Below are 22,573 nucleotides of genomic sequence, written 5' to 3' on the forward strand. Positions count from 1 at the left end.
ATAATGAAGGACAGAGCAACAGAGGTAAGAGAGAGAGAGAGAGAGAGAGAACAAATGATGTAAACCACTGTGCAAGAGTTTGAAATCACTAAATTACACTACTACTCTGAATGAAATAAGTTGCAAATAAAAAGCTCACAGACCAGAATAAACATTTTCTGTGGAGACATTTTCTTTCTGCTAAAATCCAAGAGAAGAAGCATCTTTTCTGACAACAGGTCCCTTAGCACACAAACTAAAGTAAAATAGAAGCCACCCAAACACATGTTGGCTTACTCCCATTCACCAATGTACAGTCTGGATAAACGTTTTTTAAACTCCATGTTCCTGGAGACACAGTGCATGGCCTAAATTCCTCCTTTCCCTCTCTGTTCTCACCCACCCCTTTCCAGAGATATCATGTACACGCTAACTATTTCTTCTAAACCTCAAACACCATCTTTCTTTTTCTTTACTTACTTCACAGCCACTTAAGTCCAAATGCACATCACTGATATGAGTGTTAGAGGACAAGCCCTGGAACAGTGCCCTGTGCAAGACAAGAAGAAAGACTTCAATGAGGCAGCACATATGCTAGTGTATTTGCTCTCTATGTCCCTCTGTCTATCCTTGCCAGTTCTCAGTCTCTCTATTAACTATTCACTCAGAAACAGCTCAATTCATCCAAGACAAGTCTATCCCATCCTTCCATTATCTACTAACTCATCACCTTTCCACCTGTCCCATGACCAGTTTGTCCCATCCTTCCATTACCCACCCAACAGCCAACCATCCATTTAACTAACGCCATCCTTCCATTAGCTATCCATTATTGAAACGGTACTCTGTCTATCCCATACTTTCATAAACTACTCATCTACAATCCATCCCTCCATCTATCACAACATCAGGCCTAGCATTACCTTTACTGCCTACCTAGGGGTAACCCCACAGATGCTTGGAAGAACCTGCCAAGCACTGTTCAGGCCCTGCCTATACCTGTACATATGTTCTTACACAGGGAACCTCTTGCCAACCACACAAAAAACATAGGTCACACAATTCCCAGAAATATACCTACAGACAAAATGCAAAAATCCACAGGTACTGCCAATTACTTATAGAAGCAGGAGTAACACACTAAATTCTTTATTAGAAAACATATTAAAATGAACTGTAAACAAGGAAAAGGGATTATAGAGTTTATTTATATTAAAACTGTCTTATTGATGACAACTCATAGAACATTATATAAATAAACCACAATGTTCATCAACTATTATTTCTATTAGATTGTACGCTCTTTGAGCAGGGACTGTCTTTCTTCTATGTTTGTGCAGCGCTGCGTACGCCTTGTAGCACTATAGAAATGCTAAATAGTAGTAGTAGTAGTAGTAGTCTCTTGTAATCAGAGGTGATATTGTGATGTCATAATGCCTCAGGCCACCAATAAGAGCCAACCTCATCAGTGATGTCACAATGGCTTGATTGTCCTATACTTGGCTCACTTTTATTACATAGCTCTTTGAGCAGGGACTGTCTTTCTTCTATGTTTGTGCAGCGCTGCGTACGCCTTGTAGCGCTATAGAAATGCTAAATAGTAGTAGTAGTAGTAGTCTCTTGTAACCAGAGCTAATATTGTGATGTCATAATGCCTCAGGCCACCAATAAGAGCCAACCTCATCAGTGATGTCACAATGGCTTGATTGTCCTATACTTGACTCACTTTTATTACATAGCTCTTTGAGCAGGGACTGTCTTTCTTCTATGTTTGTGCAGCGCTGCGTATGCCTTGTAGCGCTATAGAAATGCTAAATAGTAGTAGTAGTAGTTATAAACAACATATTCATACCCCAACTCCCCCCTCTCAAATATTCAAAGCCTCCCATTTATGCAAAATGATTCGTACAACCAAGGACCAATTAAGCAGTCTCAAATAACTGTACTACAGCTTGTGGTATAGAATAAACACAAAGTAGAATGGCACAGGATGTATGTCCCAGACAACTGCATAAACCAACCCCTTATCTTCCTCATCAATCTTATCTGTCCCCTTATCTTCCTCATCAATCCATCTAGCTCAGAAGAATCATATCAGTAGAACAAAAGACAAGTGCCCAGGATGCTACCAGAGCATCCAATATGCCATGATAGCATTGTTTATTTATTTGAAAAACTTCTATTCCGCACAATCTGGATTCATCTGCTGATGATGACAAGGAAATATGCTTTTAGCTGCTTACACAATGACAGTGCTAGAGCGGAGCTCAAGAAGGCTTAATGCATGAAAAGATGACACCTCTAATAAATTTTTCTCTGCTGATCGAAATACTCATGATTGGCGATAAAAGTCTCAAAGTTGTAGCTATATAACGATTTACTTTAACTAGCCAGTGACCAGGGAAAGGGTGGTTAAGTCTATCTACAGGATATACTATAGAAGTGAGACAGGCTCCTTGGACAGGTCTGGCTGGCTGTGCTCCTCTAATATAACTACTACTACTACTTGACATTTCTATAGCGCTACTAGGGTTACACAGCGCTGTACAATTTAACAAAAAGGGGCAGTCCCTGCTCAAAGGAGCTTACAATCTAAAGGACGAAATGACAAGTTGGGGTAGTCTAGATTTCTTGAATAGTAGTTAGGTGCCAAAGGCGACATTGAAGAGATGGGTTTTTAGCAGGGATTTGAAGATGGGCAGGGAAGGGGCCTGGCGTATGGGCTCAGGGAGATTATTCCAAGCATGGGGTGAGGCGAGGCAGAAAGAGTGGAGCTTGGAGTTGGCGGTGGTGGAGTAGGGTACTGAAAGGAGGGATTTGTCTTGAGAGCGGAGGTTACGGGTAGGAACGTAAGGGGAGATGAGGGTAGAGAGATAAGGAGGGGCTGCAGATCGAGTGCATTTGTAGGTTAAGAGGAGAAGCTTGAACTAATATAACTAAGTTTTCTGGTAAATTCGGCACTAGGTGTTTCTAGAACTGGTGCTGCAGAACCAGTCCTAACTCAGGATACTGACTTACTGACAAATAACAGTGCATAACATTAAAATGATCAAAGAACATTGTAAAATTGCTGCTTCCTAAGACAAGGTAGGAAATGCCTCTATTTTGAATTAAGGTGCAATGAGCGATATTCTCAGCTGCATGTTTAGATTGGGGTAACATGCTCTCTAAAGTCCTGCATCTGCATTCCTACTATTCCGGGTGGTGCATCAATAGTGGGGTTTCATTTGCAAGGTGCAGGCAAAGTTCTGTGGGACTCATAGGGGGCCTGCCTATGCCTTTACTAGCCGTTGAGCCCATAAAAACGGGCTAGTATAGGAAAGGGGGGGTTGAAAGCCCCTTCCCGTCGCCGCTGCAAGGCCCCCCCGCTGCCGAGGTGCCCCCCCCCCCCGAGTCGCCGCCACCCCTCCATCCGGCCCCTCGCTCCGCTATTGAACAGCGAGGGAACGCAGCACACAGCTCTGCTGAGATGCCGTCAGCCTTTCTTCTTCTCTGCCTGTGTCCCCACCCTCGTGTGATGTAACGTCGTCGAGGGCGGGACACAGGCAGAGAAGAAGAAGGAAGGACGGCAGCTCAGCAGAGCTGTGTGCTGCGTTCCCTCGCTGTTTCAATAGTGGAGCGAGGTCCCGGCTGGGTGGAGGGAGCGTTGGGTATGGCGGTTTCGTCCCTCGCAAATGCGCAGTAGAGACCCTCTCTGTTCCGCCCCCATCATAACGTACTGACGTGGGGGCGGGGCAGAGAGGGTCTCTACTGCGCATTTGCGAGGTAGTACGACACTCGCCATTTATATGTTTGATGATTTAAATGATGATATTGCTGCAGCACCCTTCATGGTACGAATGTGGCTGGAGGACTCCCATGCACTTTAAAAGGAACATATAGGTTGGGGAGGGAAATAACAAGCATGCATGGCACATTCAAATTGGCACGTGTTATTTTTATATGAAAAAATACCTGTAGTGAAAGTAGGAGATCATATTTACAGATCCTGTGCACCTGAAGCAATTTCCACACGGAAAGCATGCACATACTTTCACGTTGAACACCAATGCAGACACCACAAGTGAAAACCACCCATGGACTTTGTTCCAAAATGGGTGGATTGAAAAGCATTCCCTATGTGAATTCTGTGGGTTTTTGCTATGTCTTGTTTTTACTTAATGCATTGTCTTTCATGTTTATCTTATGCTGTTTTAAGGATGTTGTTAATAATATGATTTTATTGTTCTGTATGCGCTGTTTTCGAATGATGTGAACAATTGCAAGATTTTTGCGATGTTTTTCACAGAAAAGTGATTTATGTTTAAATCTTGTTTATTGAAGCAGAATAACAGCTAAACCATCAAAAAAGAACAACAAATGAATGAACAAAAATCAAACCATGCAAAAATCAGAATACAACATATTTCCCTATCACCATCTCCTTCTCAACGGAAAAGTGACTTATAAGTCTGAAATAATAAATTCATAAATATTTCATCTTATACTTTTTGCATTTCTGCAGACAGGCGCACAATCTTACCTCAAGGCATCCATGGGTAGTTTGATCCCAGATAAATTTATGTGATTTAGAGAAAATGCACTGCTGAAAAACTGCTTAAAAGATGGCAAAGCATCTTTGATTTTCCTGCAAAAAAAAAAAAAAAAGATAAACAAAAGCACTGACACTCTCTCGCTTTCTCTCTCACCAAATGGAAAAACAGACCAGCACAGAAACAGAATCTATAATTGACCTTCATCCCTGGTCTGTCCTCATAGCAACAGGCATTCTATACAGACACATAGCAACTGCAACCAGGCTGAATTAAAAGGCAGTGCTTGTGCAACAGGTGAAGACATCAGTCACATACATGGGGTAACACATCTGGCTCAGAACACATTTCCAGCTTTTCCAGGAAAAACTTTAAAAGGCCTTCTGAGCTTGGGCAACAATTTCTGCATTCCCATGCCCACACAGTGTGTCTCAGCTCTGTAATTAAGCTAATAAGCTCTAATCAAGAAGAGGAGGGAGGAAGGATTTGTGTGACTGGTAAACAGCTGCTTTTAGAGAATATTTGTCACAGGTAACCCACCTTTCTTTCTTTGAGGACAAGTAGTTCACTGTAGTCTCATATGTGGGACTTTGGCTAAGGTCTGTCTTCAAAAAACCCCAAAAGTGTGACACAACAGGAAAATAATTTTCAAAGAGTAACAAGCTGTTTTTGGTGGGTCAGAACTCCTTTTTCTAACAGAAAGACAACCTGAAATCCTTCTCAGTGTATATTGGCGATGACTTCTGAGGGTTCACCAATCTATAAGCCAATCACCTTTCAGTGTTTAGGGCCAACTCATGAGGCTGAGCAACACCAGTGGTGTCAAAAGCTCTTCTATATCCATATCTGAAGACTCTGATACCAAGATGCCCAATACAACAGGGAAGCATCAGAATGTGGACCACTGGACCCTCAAAATGAAGTTTTTAAAGGTTTATTTATAATTCATCTTTTTATCGAGATGTTCAAGGTGAACGTACAAGAAATAATTGCATAAAAACCCAATAACATGTAGAGAAGAGAGGTGCCATAAATAAAAAACAAAACATAGTAAAATGAAAAATATTTAAAATCAACACTTGGGGCCCTGCTTACTAAGGCACATTAGCATTTTTAAAGCACCTACAATTAGTTCACACATTAACCGTGTAGGTGTCTATAGGGATATTGTAAGCACGTACACAGTTAATGCACATACATGGTTAACACGTGTTAAAGACACTAACGCGCCTATAACGCTGCTTAGTAAACAGGGCCCAAAAACAGAGGATGGATTAAGAGTGCAAAATTGCAATAATAACAATATAAAAAATAGAAAAGTTATAAACAAAGAATAAAAAGTAGCACGATAATGATAGACAACTATAGAAACAGCATTAAATTTAACAACCAGACTTTCAAAAAGTGTTAAAATACCAGGTAGCCTATTGGCCTCCTTTGGGTCCATAGGGATGGATTAAAACATTGAATTCTGACCTTCCCTGATGAAACAGATAGGAAAGTCTCTTGAGTGGACTGTAACAACCATGAGGTAAATAGAAACATAAGGGTTACCCTGTGAATGTGTTTGTACCCATGGGCCTAAATCACTGAGATATGAATAACAGTAGCTAATTCTGACTTGGTAAGTATGGCCTCAGCCAGACAAGGCAGTTTACAATTTATTGAATTTACTATATCGCTAGGCTTTTTGTTTAAAAAGATCACAATGGTGTGGTCATCAAAATTGTGGACCTATTTTGAGAGGGCAGTTTTCACAACTAGGAGAATGCAAAGTCATTAAATACTTTAACCATTGATTCTGCACCAATTCTCAAAAGGAAAATGCAAGCTGGGAGATCAAAATCGATATCAATCTCTGGGTTTATCATAAGGATTCCATGCCAAAGGAGATGGGTCATTGCTTCATTTGGCAATTCTCTGTTTCCAGCAGTATACATGGCTCCTTAGTCCTTCAGCCTTTAGTAAAGTCCATGAATCTAAAATGTTCTTTAGTTCTTCAAGTTGAGACAGCAGTCTCATCCTGTGAATCTTTGCAGCCCTTGGTTATATCATCGGGAAAATGCTCCAATTGGTAGCATCATGAAACTCTCCAAGGTATTTGTAGCAAATCTTGTGATTTGTGATGATGGACATATTCTGCCTGCAGTCCTGGAAAAACTTGAAGCCAATGGACTTGTAAAAAAAAGAAAAACCTGAAGATGCAAAAATCAAATGCAGTAGAAACTCTGGAAGAAAGAGCACCAAAGATGAAAAAAATCTGCAACTGAAAAGCCTGCCAGAAGCCTCAAAGAAATCAGGCTTGTTAACAGAGACAATGAATAAGAAAGAAGTAAAGCTAAAGAAAAAGCCGAATTAAATTTTTATTTAACTCTTTCAAACTGTAAATCAGGAAGACTGTGGAAAGAGAAAATCAAAAACAAATTTGTGAGTTAAAGCAGCAAAAATCACAGTGAAACTTAATGGAAGAAAAAGCCATATCTGTTGGTCTTTGCGGAAAATGATGGCCTAAGACACACAGTTGCTGTGGTAACTGTTGCACATGCTCAGAGATTCCTTTGGGTTTTTCATAGAAAACCTCTGAAAATGTGTTCCATAATTGGTGGTGTCAGATGATATCACCCCATATGCTTGACTAAAGTGACTTGCTTTTCTGCAGAATGTGAAAAGACTCAATACACAATATAAGGGTGGCAGTCAGTATCATCCTGAGAAATATTGAGGAGCAATAATCATTACATATAGATCAAAGAACAGAGAAAGAAGCAATAAAAATAAAAAAAACACACACACAAATAATACTTGTAAGCCGCACTGAACCTGCTGTATGTGGGAAAGAGCGAGGTACAAATGTAAAAAATAAATAAATAAAAACATAAGGGATGTAAGGATTCAAGTCATGGCTACTTACTTATGGGAAAAGGCATTTCGGGCGAGATTGAGGTAGGTCAGGTGGGTGCAACAACCATGAAGCAAAGCTCCAAATAACTGCAAGAAAAAGGATATGGAATATTATTTTCTACTAGTAAAAAAAGGCCCGTTTCTTAACGCAATGAAACGGGCGCTAGCAATGTAATGAGTTCCTGCCATTAATGTTTCCACAGTTGTATTCTGAATATAATTGTTGTTTACATGTGTAAGATTTCTTTATATACAACATTTTTTGTGTAAACTGTGTTACAATGTGGTAAAAGTTTTCCTTGTTCAGGCCCTTCAATCAGTTTAACAATCACATCAGAAGAGCTCCTTACTCATGAGAATGCAACATACAGTTGCCTATGTGAAAGACTGAGAGTGACAGTGTGTTTTACAGACAGTGTAAGAGAGAGATACACAGAGTGATTGAGTGTGTGTGTGTGTGTGTGATGTGTGTGAGTGACAAAGTGATTAAATGTTTGTGTTCCCTTCCGTTCTGTGCACTTGCCTCCACTGATGTTTGTACCTCCCTGTATACGATTGTTTGTTAGAGATTCAATCCACTCCACTTCCCTCCTCCAAGTTCCGTTCTGTCTGATTGGTTCTTCGTTGACAGTGAGAGCCAATGAAACGCTGAACTACAGACTTACGAACCCTACACTGCCACAGTGCCAAGGAGTCAGCTTCAGAATGTTGGAGGTGCTTTTTATTATATAGGATCATCAATGCCTTTTATCCTCATTAGTTTTGGTGATCCTCATCTTCTTCATTCTATATACATCATCGTCCTTTATCATCCTTCTTCTCTATCAATACTACTACTACTACTTAACATTCTAGAGCGCTACTAGGGTTACGCAGTGCTGTACAAATTAACAAAGAAGGAAGGTCCCTGCTCAAAGGAGCTTACAATGTCTATCACTATCAAAAGCCTCCCCTACAAATACTACTTTCTAATGTTGTCATTATTTTCCTCCTTTGTCCTCTTTTCACCATCATCGTCAGCATTCTCCTTCTTTTTGACTGATAATCTCCACTGCCTCCTCTTTTTATTTGTGCATTAAGTATCCTTATCCAGAACATTGAGATCTATTTACAAAGACAGTTCGAGTTTTGTAGTAGTTTGTCTGTTTTGTTTTAGAAAGTTGTATGCTGCCTTGGACACATTTTACTCAGTAAGGCGGTATATAAATGAGGTGAAATGGATAGCAGATGGCAGTATATAACATTGTTGTCATTCTCTGTCATAACCACTCTCTATTATCACATTCTATAGCATCTTCATCATCTCATAATCTCAAACTTTTCATCCTCTATCACTATCACATGCCTTCTCTATCATCCTCTTTCTCTTATATCTTCATATTTTTGGTTGCCGTATCTCAAAAAAGATATACCAGAATTAGAAAAAGTTCAAAGAAGGGCGACCAAAATAATAAAAGGGATGGAACTCCTCCTGTATGAAGAAAGGCTAAAGAGGTTAGGGCTCTTCAGCTTGGAAAAGAGACAGCTTGGGGGGGGGGGGGGGGGGGTTAAGACTGAAGTGAATCAAGTTTTCATTCTTTCAAAAAGTACAAAGACCAGGGGACACTCAATGAAATTACATGGAAATACTTTTAAAACTAATAGGTGGAAATATTTTTTTCATTCAGGGGGTCTTTTACAAAGGCACACTAGTGTTTTAGTGCAAGCTAAATGCTAGAGACACCCATATATTCCTTTGTAAAAGGACCTCTCAAAGAACAGTTAAGCTCTATAACTCACTGCTGGAGATGTGGTAACAACGGGTTAGTGTATCTGGGTTTAAAAAAGGTTTGGACAACTTCCTGGAGGAAAAGTCCATAGTCTGTTATTGAGTTAGACATGGAAAAGCCACTGCTTGCCCCGGGATTGGTATCTTGGAATGTTGCTACTATTTGGGTTTCTGCCAGATACTTGTGACTGGATTGGTTACTGTTGGAAACAGGATACTGTGCTAGATGGACCATTGGTCTGATCCAATATGGCTATTCTTCTGTTCATACTCCTATTCTATCATCTTATTGTCCTGATCTTCTTTTCATCCTTTATCATCACCATCATCTATCGTTCCCAAACATTCACTCTTTTATCTTACCATCCTCATCCTCCTCTATCAGCACAATCTTCTATATTCAGCATTCTCTGTCATTATTATTATAGTCATCCTTTATTATCCATTTTCTCCTCCATCATCACTCTATGTAATATGATCGCCAATAATTCACTCGGAGAAATCTAGTCAAGTCTTTCTGAACATAGGAGTCACACATGTTTGTTAACATTTGTGATATTGAGCATGTCAGAAGGTAAGTGAACCTTACAGTGTCCACAGCACAGTCTGTCCCCGAGAGATCCAGGTGCAGTAGTGCATTGGGCTGAGCCAGGAACGTGTAGAGTGACTATAGGACAGACACAGAAGAGAAAGAATGTTTTACAGATGGGAACCCGAGGATACTGTTCTGGTTGGTTTCTGAGTGCAGAACTTACGTTTGCATCATCAGTGGAGAGCAGTCCTGGGTTCTTACTGAGATCCAGGTGCAGAAGGGTGCTAGAGAAAACAGGATTCCCTCCCAAAGTCTGACACAGAGCTACCAGACCTGCTCATAGTACACAGAAAAAGCAAGACATTAACAGTATGTACTAGAGTGACAAGTAACGTTTTTTTTTCCCCAAGAGCAGCCTAATTAAAAGGAAACCAGAGGTCCATCAAATGCAGACTTCTAATTGCTTAAAAGCTCTCTGCACTGTAGTTATCTAAGGAAAGGTGAAAAGCTCACCCCACATCCACATTCTCAGCATAGTGAAAACAGTTCCTGCCTGAACCTAAAATATGATAAACAATGTAAGTATTGTGCTCCACATATATGACATTTTATTTAATGCTTCTCTAACTGACTGTCTCACATATCCACACATAAACACAGCAAGTCCTGAAATTCAAATGCAATGTGTTAGTTTGCTGGAAAAACTCTATGGATTTTGGATACTAGTAGGCTGCAAAAATGCAAACATAAATAAATAAATAAAGTATAATACACTGCCACCAGCACACAAACCCTCGGATTCTATATACAGTGCCCAGATTTATGTCTGCACAAATTAATTGAATAATGAGCTTTGACCCATCAATAACTGGGTGCTAAAAATCAATTGGCACTCATTAAAATTTGCATGTGCAACGGCTGCTCGCTGTTCTATAAAGCAGGGCGCCAAACTCCCAAAGCACATATCTCAAAAGGGGGTGTGGCCACGGGAGGGGCATGGATGTATTCCAAAAAGCTACGCTCGTAGTTATGGATTACTGGGTTAGTGTGCCCATCTTGGGCACCAGGTTTCAGCAGGCGTCCAAAGTTAGGCTGCAGGAATCGGTTTAGTGTCGATTTTTCTGTGCCCATTTTTTGAGCACCGTTTATAGAATCCGGCCCAAACCATTCATTGTCTCATAAGTAAACACAAGAGCAACTCTGTAGGTGCCAGAGGGTGCTGAGCACCCCCAATATTGAGCGAGCTCCTGCACTGTGTCCAAGGAGGGGTAATTTGTATTGTGTTTGGCACCCCCAATGTTTTTGAAATGGAGAAATTACTTGAACATATCTGGATACCTTTGCTAGTGATGGAAGTCTTAGAGAGGTACAACTGCTTCAGTCCCTTGGGAAAGTACAGTAACTGCTGGCTAAGACTGTGGATCCCTGTGATAGAAAACAGCAGTGAGTACAGCTTTGAGGGAGGGAGAAGTGTGAGACATGACACAGACGGCAGTGACTAGACAGAGCGATATTGAGGGTGGAAGGGAAGTGAGACAGGACAGGTGTCATTACAGAACTCCCAATAAGGAAGGAATGTGAGACAGGTAAATACATTTCTGGGTAAAGGAGAAGAGTGAAGCAGGATAGAGAAATCTGTGTCAGAGAGGAGTTTCAGACCAAGAAGCAATCATTAAATGTTTTTTTTACATTGTTTTATTTATATAAAGTATCATTAGAATTCCAAGAAATATTCTTTAAGAGCAACAGATGGAGAGAAATATAGAACGGGAAAAGGAACAAAAAAAAATAAAAATTATGTCACACTCCTTCTAATACTCAGTCCTGAATCTTCAATTGGAAGGCAAGGCAGAAATTCGGGGAAATACAACAAAAGTTATCAACAGCAATACTTACTGACAAGTAGCCTAAACAAATTTAACATTAGTCACAGAGTAGAAGTTACAAATGGATCTGAGGTAGACCTCCTCCCACAGGAAGAAAGAGAGATGACCTGGCTTATAAAACCATCATATGTCTTAGAATTCATTTACAGGGAAAATTTAAGCAGCAAAGAACCCCTAACTTTAAAACATGTGGTTCAGACTCAGTCTGCCCATCCATGCCATCTACTCTTCCTATCGCTCCCTTAGAGATCCTATGTACTTGTCCCAAGCTCTCTTGAATTCAGATACTGTTTTCATCTCCACCACTTCCACTGGGAAGCCTTTCCACAAATTCACCACCCTTTCCATGAAGAAGTATTTCCTCAGGTTACTTCTGATTCTGTCCCTTTTCACCTTCCTCCTATGCCCCCTCGTTCCAGATCTTCCTTTCAATTGAAAGAGTCTCACTTCCTGTGCACTTATGCCGTGTGGGTATTTAAATATCTCTATCATATCTCCCCTTTCCCATCTTTCTTCCAAAGCATACATATTGAGATTTCTAAGTCTGTCCCCATACATTTTATGATGAAGACCATTGACCATTTTAGTAGATGCCCTCTGGACTGGTTCCATCCTGTTTATATCTTTTTGAAGGTGTGGCCTCCAGAATTGTACACAATAGTCTACAGAGGTCTCACCAGAGTCTTATATATGGGCATTATCACCTCCTTTTTTCCTACTGGCCATTCCTCTCCCTATGCGCCCAAGCAACCTTCCAGCTTTCACTGTTGCCTTTTCTACCTGTTTGGCCACCTTAAGACCATCATATACAATCGCACCCAACTCCAGCTCCTCTTTCGTGCACCCCTAAAAACTGTGCCGTTCCCTTGGGTTTTTGCAGCCCAAAAGCATGACCCTGCATTTATTAGCATTAAATCTAAGCAGCCAAATTACAGACCATTCCTCTAGCTTCGCTAATCCTTCCTCATGTTATCCACACCATCAGGGGTGTCTACTCTATTGCAGATTTTGGTATCATTTGCAAAGAGGCAAATCTTACTAGACAGTCCTTCAGCAATAATGCTTACAAAAATGTTAAAAAGAACCGGCCCAAGAATCAAACCTTGAGGCAGCTGGCATCTTGCCCCCCCCCCCCCCAATATTTACACATTATTAAATGAATTTGGAAAGAGGAAAAATGTGAGAGACGGTAAGCTGAGAGCGAATGACAGATGCCTACTGCTTTATGCATATTGGTACAAAAAGCTGAAGACACGACTGCTTCCCACCTTTGTCCTCCAGCTGATTGTGCGACAAGTTGATTGTATGAAGGGCAGTACCGGGATTCTCAGCAAAGACCAAGGACAGCTTTACTGCAAAGTCACTGTATAAGAAAACGAATAGAGATGGAAAATATTGAAAGGAAGGTGAGAGTGGGAGAGCACGAAAAAGGAGGAAATAATAACAAAAAGAGCAGATGGACAAGAAAAAGAAAACAGGAGATTAGAGTGGTAGAAGACACAGATAAAGAAATAGATGATACAGAGAGAAAGAAACATACAAAGGTAAGAGAAACAGAATGGGACGCCAAGACAGGAAGACGAAGTCATGGAGACAGCAAAAAACAAAAGTGGGAAAGTATGAAAGTCATGAATAATCACTTCCACTGGCAGCCTTTTGTGAGAAATATGGAGCATGGGGACAGGAGGATGAGTTGGGACCCTGAGCAGCACATCTGCTAATGAGCACTGAGTCTGCACACATTCATTATTATTATAGACATACATTCATGGTACCCTCTCAAGTATTCCACCCAGTCCACCAGACCACCTGTCCTTACGTCCTGAGGCCGCTGTTCTCTAATATCAGCTCCTCTAGGTTGCTGGACTTGCTGACGGTGTGCAGCACTTGCTCAATGACCTCTGAACCCTGAGAAGGAAGCAAAGTCATGTTAAGAGCTTTGGTGAACAGAGACAGAAAGGAGATGACAGTGGAGGTGTAAGGGGAAAATCACACCAAAGGGAGAGAACAATGGCCAACACCCCCATCCCATCCTATTTAACTTCCCTCATGTGTGACGGGAATGAACTGTATCACCGTTTGAGACACTCCAGGAGAAGTTTTGGGATTTTCAAATTTCAAGAATTTAAGACCACGAAACCAACGGAATTGGAAATAAGCAACCAGACAATCCCAGCACTGCTTTTAACCTTCTTTTACTTCCAACAACAAAAAAAATCTTTTAAAACATGCAGCCAGCAGAGATGGCAGAGGATCTCAAACAATCAACCTGTGCCCTGCTGTGGCCTCAGCAGCAGCAGGACAAAAAGTGACATAATTGAGGGACAGGCAAAGAAAAACAGTGAAGAGGAGGGAAAGAATGACAGATACAGAAAGGGAAGGCAATGAAAAAGAGCAGAAGGGAAATGGAAAAAAAAAAGCAAAGAGAAAGACAGAAAGAAGAGGACAGGAAGGGAGAAATAGAGAACAAGGTGAGACAAACCAAATTAAAGAAGAGGAAGAAATGAAGGTGGTTGCAAAAACAGAGAAGACAGAGCATGCCAGAGTCTGACTGAAACAGACCCGGATGGCAGGAGACAGCTAGGAGGGGAAAAATGGAGATAGATCCAAAGGTCTGTTCAGCAACTCACCAGTCGGAGATCTTTGCAGTAGAGTTTAGTGAACCACTGGTTATATGCCAGGGCAGCCACAATCACAGCGAGGTCCCTGCAGGGCACAATGGAAGCAGTACTGAGTTATGCCATCACTGAGCCCAAAGCTGCGGCCACAAGGCTCTCCACCATTTCTCACCTGCCCTCCAGGTGGCTGAAATCCAGTAAGTTGAACTCCCTGTTATCCTGTGAGTGGTAAATGGTGTCCACATCCTACAGAGAAAAAATGGTTTCCTATTAAGATGGTTGCTATTTCAGCACCAGAAATCTTCTTCTCTCTGTGCTTGGGCCTCCTGTTCCCAGGTCCTCATTTTCTTTAGGGATCGCCCTCTTCCTCACTCTACTGTGTCTACACTCGGACTTACAATACTGAACTGTGACTCTTTAGGACTGAATATGCTAAAAAAAAACTGCTTCCCTGAGAAGGGTTACCTCTAAAGGTCCAGTTGGCACCATTTTTGTATGGGCAGCCACTGGGGAAGGAGCCAAAGGAGATCACACCTACCCCCAACACCCCCCTGGACCCACAAGGGGTGAGTCAGGGTCCCAGGTCACGCCGAACCTCTACTATGGAAAAAGGTGGAGCTTCAGAGAGTAGGAGATCTTTGCTACATTTTACTACCAAGTTGGGGATGGAGAAGGAGAGAAGGGGAGTCTACTAGACTGCAGGGGACCAGCAGTCCTACTGAGGGCCTCCAATTCACATCAATGGGCCCTTTCGTTTTCTACTGCTGCCACCACATAAAGGGGCACTTTTTCGTATGTTGCCACAGCCTGGAACACACAAAGTACCTGACTGTGCAACACCTGAGAGATTTCACAGTTAAGGATGTAAATGAGGCAAGAGCTCATTTGCATTTTGTAGCTACATTTTGTGGAAATGGGTACTGATTTTGGCAGGTTTGTACATACAGCCTAATGTGGCTAGAAGTATGCATGGGTGTTCACAAGGGACACACAATTAACAGAATAAAAAGAGGTGCATGAGCTGGATCTGCAAATCTAGGCTTCGTAGCTGGATTTCAGATTTTGGTGTCCAAAGGTAAGGCAGCAGATCCCTGAGAACTAGGGGGAAATGGCAGGGAGCCAGAGATGCTAAAGATGGGAAAGCCACAAGGAGCAGAGGAAGGCCACAGTTCCCCAGTGGTGTCCCCTTGAAGCAGTATATGCACACGGCCTTAAAGTAAGTGGAAGCAGGCTCCTTTTTGGCCTTGGGTATGTGATGCCTTCCAAAACTGCCTATCCCTAAATGCAGGTCTGCCACCATTCAGTCATCTGTTGAAACAGTAGGTACAAATTAGAGGTGCTTTGTACCGGCAGACCTTTTAAGTAATTTCCCATAGAAAAATACCTGGGTAGCAACCCTCTGAAAATTAATGACAAGGTCCATGAACACAAAAGTACCTGAGTAGTTTGTGGCAACAAGAGATGTCAATAATAGCTTCTTTTTGTCAGTTTATCCAAATGTAACTTGATAACAATAACATTGCTCTTGTTCACTCTCTTCTCATTCCCCTGGTGCAGGAAACCGTACTAGGCTGCCCATACCAGTGAGAATAATATAATATCTTTATATCCTTTATAGTTGACATTTTTTTCAACTTGAGAGATCGTGAAGTATAACTGTATACGTCAAGTTGATGGTATGTAAATTTATATTTATATATTCATATATTTATATTTCTAAATGGATTCTCAAAAAATATATACTTTTAAATGTTTCGGGCGTACATATAAGACTTTTCAGACGATATACATTTATTATATATAAGGTAATCCCTTTTATTTTCTCTTAATTGTTATTTAACTTTCGTTCTGTTCTATATAAATACAGTGGTGGAAATAAGTATTTGATCCCTTGCTGATTTTGTAAGTTTGCCCACTGACAAAGACATGAGCAGCCCATAATTGAAGGGTAGGTTATTAGTAACAGTGAGAGATAGCACATCACAAATTAAATCCGGAAAATCACATTGTGGAAAGTATATGAATTTATTTGCATTCTGCAGAGGGAAATAAGTATTTAATCCCTCTGGCAAACAAGACCTAATACTTGGTGGCAAAACCCTTGTTGGCAAGCACAGCGGTCAGACGTCTTCTGTAGTTGATGATGAGGTTTGCACACATGTCAGGAGGAATTTTGGTCCACTCCTCTTTGCAGATCATCTCTAAATCATTAAGAGTTCTGGGCTGTCGCTTGGCAACTCGCAGCTTCAGCTCCCTCCATAAGTTTTCAATGGGATTAAGGTCTGGTGACTGGCTAGGCCACTCCATGACCCTAATGTGCTTCTTCCTGAGCCACTCCTTTGTTGCCTTGGCTGTATGTTTTGGGTCATTGTCGTGCTGGAAGACCCAGCCACGACCCATTTTTAAGGCCCTGGCGGAGGGAAGGAGGTTGTCACTCAGAATTGTACGGTACATGGCCCCATCCATTCTCCCATTGATGCGGTGAAGTAGTCCTGTGCCCTTAGCAGAGAAACACCCCCAAAACATAACATTTCCACCTCCATGCTTGACAGTGGGGACGGTGTTCTTTGGGTCATAGGCAGCATTTCTCTTCCTCCAAACACGGCGAGTTGAGTTCATGCCAAAGAGCTCAATTTTTGTCTCATCTGACCACAGCACCTTCTCCCAATCACTCTCGGCATCATCCAGGTGTTCACTGGCAAACTTCAGACGGGCCGTCACATGTGCCTTCCGGAGCAGGGGGACCTTGCGGGCACTGCAGGATTGCAATCCGTTATGTCGTAATGTGTTACCAATGGTTTTCGTGGTGACAGTGGTCCCAGCTGCCTTGAGATCATTGACAAGTTCCCCCCTTGTAGTTGTAGGCTGATTTCTAACCTTCCTCATGATCAAGGATACCCCACGAGGTGAGATTTTGCGTGGAGCCCCAGATCTTTGTCGATTGACAGTCATTTTGTACTTCTTCCATTTTCTTACTATGGCACCAACAGTTGTCTCCTTCTCGCCCAGCGTCTTACTGATGGTTTTGTAGCCCATTCCAGCCTTGTGCAGGTGTATGATCTTGTCCCTGACATCCTTAGACAGCTCCTTGCTCTTGGCCATTTTGTAGAGGTTAGAGTCTGACTGATTCACTGAGTCTGTGGACAGGTGTCTTTCATACAGGTGACCATTGCCGACAGCTGTCTGTCATGCAGGTAACGAGTTGATTTGGAGCATCTACCTGGTCTGTAGGGGCCAGATCTCTTACTGGTTGGTGGGGGATCAAATACTTATTTCCCTCTGCAGAATGCAAATAAATTCATATACTTTCCACAATGTGATTTTCCGGATTTAATTTGTGATGTGCTATCTCTCACTGTTACCAATAACCTACCCTTCAATTATGGGCTGCTCATGTCTTTGTCAGTGGGCAAACTTACAAAATCAGCAAGGGATCAAATACTTATTTCCACCACTGTACGCTATTGGGGTGCAAACATTGTAATTTATATAAATGCGCTGTTATAGATGTGTGTCTATAAGTATGAATATGCGGACATATATTGATAGAGATATATATATGTGCACGTATATTTAACTACTCTAATTACAAAATATCATAACAAATATCCTGCGTAACATATCTTTGTTCTGTTATTGATTTTTGTGAGATATCTTTTTGTTATTATCAAAATTTACAATTTTAAAATTTTTATCTGTCACGTCCTATAACCTATATACATGTATTGTAACTTTATTTATTTTATTTATTTATTGCATTTGTATCCCACATTCCCCCACCTATTTGCAGGCTCAATGTGGCTTACATAAATTTGTTAGTATTGTCATTACAGGGTGTCAGATCAGGTTCTGTTAGTAGTGTGTAGTGATTAGGAAGGGAAGGACAGAGGAAGGGAGAGAGTGCTTAGGGAAATTATAGGGTGAGCGTTCAGTGTTGAGTGGGTTGGTAAGGTGACTTAGTGGGCTATAAATTTTCATTATAGGCCTTGTTGAAGAAGAATGTCTTCAGAGATAACTAAGATAAAAAGGTTATTTTTATGTTTTAAATTTGTGTTTTAAATTTTATGTTTTAAATTTGATTAATTTTATGTTTTTAGACCCCTGATGAAGGCTGTTTAGCTGAAACACGGACTGTGTAGGGTCCCAATAAACTTTCATTTGGTGCTTCTACTACCGTGGTTTCAGAAGTGGTCATTTTTGGTTTCTTGGCATCTTCCACCTTTGTGTGTTCTTTGCACACTGCTTCTGACACCACTGAACTGTGAACCTCATCAGACAGAAAGGGGTAGCGTCAAGCCTTCTCATTCTAGACTTACCCACTGCACCTCCTCACGGCAGCACATGCCATTGTAGTCACATAGTGCTGCGTAGGTCTCTGAGAATCCACCTATAGGGAGAGGAAGAGTAAGCATTTATGGTTTGCAGAATCATCTCTCTAAGCATCACTTGTGCAGGCACACAGAGCAATGATGGAAATCACCAGAGCAATAGGAGAGACTGGAACACTGACAGGAAGGTTTAGTTGATGTTGGGATTTAAGATGTGTGTGAAGGTGTTTATTCTAGGATGGGGGGACAGGGGGACGGGAGGGGAGCTGAGCACACTGATCCAGAGTATGATGATACAACTGTTCTCTTACCACAGACATAGTGACCAGAGGAAGTAGAGGTCTCTGAGCTAGGTGAGGGGTTCCTGGTGCTCTCAGGGGTGTCGGGGGTTCGGAGTCGGATTGAACATCTGAGACGAAAAACAAGGTAGAAAGAGCCAGATTGTGAGATAGACGAAGAGGAGGCTAGACTGGTGGCTCAGTGTCAAAGCTGTGCACTGTCATACAGAAGGACAATTCCCTGGTCAGATCTGCAGAGGTAGTGGTCACAGCCCCCGATGAACGAGCACATAGTCATTGTGTAATGATGACAACTAGTGGCTGGATTTAGGTCCCATGATTGAAGGGTTCCTGAAGTTGACTGTGGGCCATACATCCGGACTTCAACTGACATTGCAATGACTGGACTCATGCAAATTGGGCAGGGGGAAAAAGAGAAATCAGGAAAATACTTACACTGAGGCTGGGCTGGGAAAAATTTTGGATAGGGCGAGGTTCACATAATTGATGAATTGATCAACACTCTCTGGTGATGGCAGCGTCAGGGAATAACTCTGTTTCTCTGTCTCAACCAGAATCTATGAGTATGAAAGTTAAAAATACTAAACGCATAGCTGGGAAGAGATGACACTATGAGTCTATCAGAGATAAAATCAAGCAAGAGCTTGCAATGGATTCCTCAAAGTTGATCGTTGAATCACCCAGCAAAAGCAGGAGAGAGAATCAAACAAGGGTTCATAAATGGAGAGAAACAGAATACATCTTAATCCCACCACAGCAAACACAGAGAATGGAAATGTCTCTGGTACCAGCAAATGATTGGGTGAAGGAGGGGATGCTGGATATGCCTTCTTCTTTTCTAGCATCCCTCTATTGATTACCTTTAAAAGTGGACTAACACGTCTACCACACCTCTCTAGCATCCCTCAGAATTCCGTATTCCCCAGCTTGTTCCCTTTGCCCTTTAAAAGATCATAGCTTGATTTTACCTGGTCCAACACAGGCTCTTCTGGATTCAACCAGATGTTGAGCATTCTTTTTTGCTGCCCCCATCTTTATGGCATTCTTTACCCCTCTCTGAATTTGAGCTGAACAGTCCCTTAAGAAGTTTAAATCCGCTTTAAAAACTTGGCTTTTCCAGCTTTCTTTCGATCATGCTTAGGTGGACTGCTGTCTCGTTTCACTGGGATTATGCCTTCTCAAATCTTTCCTTTCCCCCTCCTCTCTCCATCCAATTTGTGATCTTCTGCCCTGTCTATACTGCTGTCTGTTTTGCTTTTTCTATTTTACTTTCAGGCCGACTGATCTGTGTGAATGTAAATTCGTTCTTTCCTGTCAAATTTTGTAGCTCCTTTTCTGTATTTTATTTTCTGATTTTAGATTGTAAACTGCCTTGATCTGCAAGTTAGCAAAGGCGGTGAATAAACTATAAACTATTCAGCCTCCAGAAGCCAGTGGCGTACCAAGGGGGGGGGGGTGCGGTGGGTGCGGTCCGCCCCGGGTGCACGCTGCTGGGGGGGTGCCGCGCGCCTGTCGGCTCCGCTTGTTCCGTGCTTCCTCTGCCCTGGAACAGGTTACTTCCTATTCCGGGGCAGAGGGAGCATGGAACGAGCAAAGCCGATAGGCGCGCGGCACCCCCCCAGCAGGTAAAAATGCACCCGGGGGGGGGGGGCGCATCGGCGATCCGCCCCGGGTGTAAGCCACCCTAGGAACGCCACTGCCAGAAGCCAAAATGATCTGGGATGAACTGAACCCTTAATTACTTTTTCCTCACTCTATTGATGAATCCAATTTAACCCTGGGATTAAAAAGCTGAGCCAGAGAGGCAGAGAAGAAGGTCAAGGTGCGGAAGAACAGACACTGCATGCACTTGAACTTGCACTCACTTGGGTCTTGCTGAGGACGCTTACACTGCGGATTTCTAGGACATTAAATGAGCTCTCTACCTATAACAGAGAGAAAAGAAACTAGTGACTGCTGAGCCAGAACTTCCTGCCCAATGCCAGAGTACAGGTACCTAGGGGTAGCGGTAGGAGAGAAGAGCGGTGGCTGGGACTTGAGGATGAAGACAGAAACAGAATATAGATGCAGGGTATGAAGCACTATTTTGACATTTGCTCCGTAGTATCATTTTACTCATTTAGGGGGCAGTTTTCTAACTGCACATATGCATCAAAAGTATGCATATGCTTTTCCCTAAGTGAGTGCCAGTGAACTTTCAAAATAATAGTATGTGCATACTTCTGTTTTGAAAATTACCCCCGAGAATTTATGCACTTACATTTACTGCTGCTCTTTAGCATGCACAAATTTCTGGGGTTAATTTTTTTTTCTTATATACTGCCTGCAAAGTTGATCTTTTCAAACATCTGTGCAAAACTACAAGTCCCTCCCCAAACCTATCCCTAGGAATGCTTCCACTCAGTCCAGCTAAATTTATGTATGTACAAAGGCCATGCATGCATACCTTTGCGTATTGGGTGGACAATTCTATAAAAGCCTATTTTTGTTCATAACCGGCAGAAATGCTTTTTGAGAACTACCTTCTTACAGAGCAATATTCAAGCGCATGATTACCCATGTGAAAGGGAAAATTTGGACTTACCTGTTAATTTCCTTTCCTTGAGTCCTGCCAGACCAACCCAGATGAATGGGTTATGTCCCCCTACCAGCAGATGGAGCCACAGAAAAATAGATCAGGGTTGACTTCACTTACTTTATAGGGGGCTGCTGCCGTCTTCACCTCTTCAGTATCCTATAACAAACCTAAGGCTACTAAAGACAGTTCTTATGTTCTGGGTTTCCTAAAGCCAAATCTGGTGCAATCAAAATCAGTTCATGGTTACTAAGCCAAGAATAAGAATTCCATACAAAAAACTACCTTCAAAATGGACTACGACATACTGTTAGCTTTCTGAATGTCAGACCGCCATGACTTCCATGGTTGGATTCTGGCAAGAAAGGAAATTAACAGATAAGTCCAAATTTCCCTTCCATATCGCCCATGCCAGACCAGTCCAGGCAAATAGGATATACCCCAGCTCTATCCGGATTGAGTGGGAGGAAGCAACAACAGCTTTCAGAACTGCTACACCTACGGTGTTGAGTCTCCAGACCTGCATACCCACACTGAGGCACTTAGAGAAGGGGTGTAAGGGCACTTAGACTCATGCAGACATCTTTCTATCAACTCCGCTTGCTACAGAGGTTAAAACCAATGTTGATGATGGCAGATTTTCAAAGTGTGGTTCAGAGTTTGGTCTTAAGTAACATAGACAATTGCAATGCATTGTGCTTAGAAATTGTGAATTCCCGAGTGAAGGCTTTGCAAATTATTCAGAATTCTGTGTCTAGACTGATTGTGGGTACGTCTGTTTGTTCATATAACACCAATTTTGAAACAGCTGCACTGGCTGCCAGTGAAATATAGGATACAGTACAAGGTTTTGTCTATTATTCACCAAGTTTTGTATGGGAAAGTGCTTTGGTATTTTACCAATGTTTTGCATGTGTATAATTCTGCGCGGTCATCAAGATCAGAAACCTCAATGTGGCTTACGCAGGGTATCACTATGCTAGTACATGAGCTTCAGCTTTTTTAATGACTGGTTCACTGCTTTGGTACATGTTGTCAAGGCAGTTGTGTTTATGTGCAAATAAGATCCAGTTTAAAAAGCTGTTGAAAACATTTTGTTTTTGTATAGGCCTTTGTTTGAAGGATATAGGGTTTGATACTGTATGTATTGCTATT

General features: G+C 41.9%; 1 protein-coding gene across 3 annotated transcripts in view; it reads right to left on the reverse strand.

Moving 5' to 3' along the window:
- CARMIL3 (capping protein regulator and myosin 1 linker 3) overlaps nt 1-22,573 on the reverse strand; it is a 71,707-nt gene that overhangs the window by 31,818 nt on the left and 17,316 nt on the right. For all 3 annotated transcript variants that reach the window (XM_030187757.1, XM_030187756.1, XM_030187755.1), the window contains exons 4-17: nt 20,709-20,768; nt 19,279-19,400; nt 18,856-18,953; nt 18,533-18,603; nt 14,389-14,462; nt 14,229-14,304; nt 13,418-13,506; nt 12,867-12,961; nt 11,051-11,137; nt 9,936-10,045; nt 9,770-9,847; nt 7,423-7,499; nt 4,502-4,606; nt 460-529 (exon numbers count right to left, since the gene is read on the reverse strand). In XM_030187757.1, coding sequence (XP_030043617.1) covers nt 460-529; nt 4,502-4,606; nt 7,423-7,499; nt 9,770-9,847; nt 9,936-10,045; nt 11,051-11,137; nt 12,867-12,961; nt 13,418-13,506; nt 14,229-14,304; nt 14,389-14,462; nt 18,533-18,603; nt 18,856-18,953; nt 19,279-19,400; nt 20,709-20,768 — 1,212 coding nt within the window. The remainder of the gene's footprint in view (nt 1-459; nt 530-4,501; nt 4,607-7,422; nt 7,500-9,769; nt 9,848-9,935; nt 10,046-11,050; nt 11,138-12,866; nt 12,962-13,417; nt 13,507-14,228; nt 14,305-14,388; nt 14,463-18,532; nt 18,604-18,855; nt 18,954-19,278; nt 19,401-20,708; nt 20,769-22,573) is intronic.

This window comes from Microcaecilia unicolor, chromosome 14, assembly GCF_901765095.1.
Source record: "Microcaecilia unicolor chromosome 14, aMicUni1.1, whole genome shotgun sequence".
Taxonomy (NCBI): Eukaryota; Metazoa; Chordata; class Amphibia; order Gymnophiona; family Siphonopidae; genus Microcaecilia; species Microcaecilia unicolor.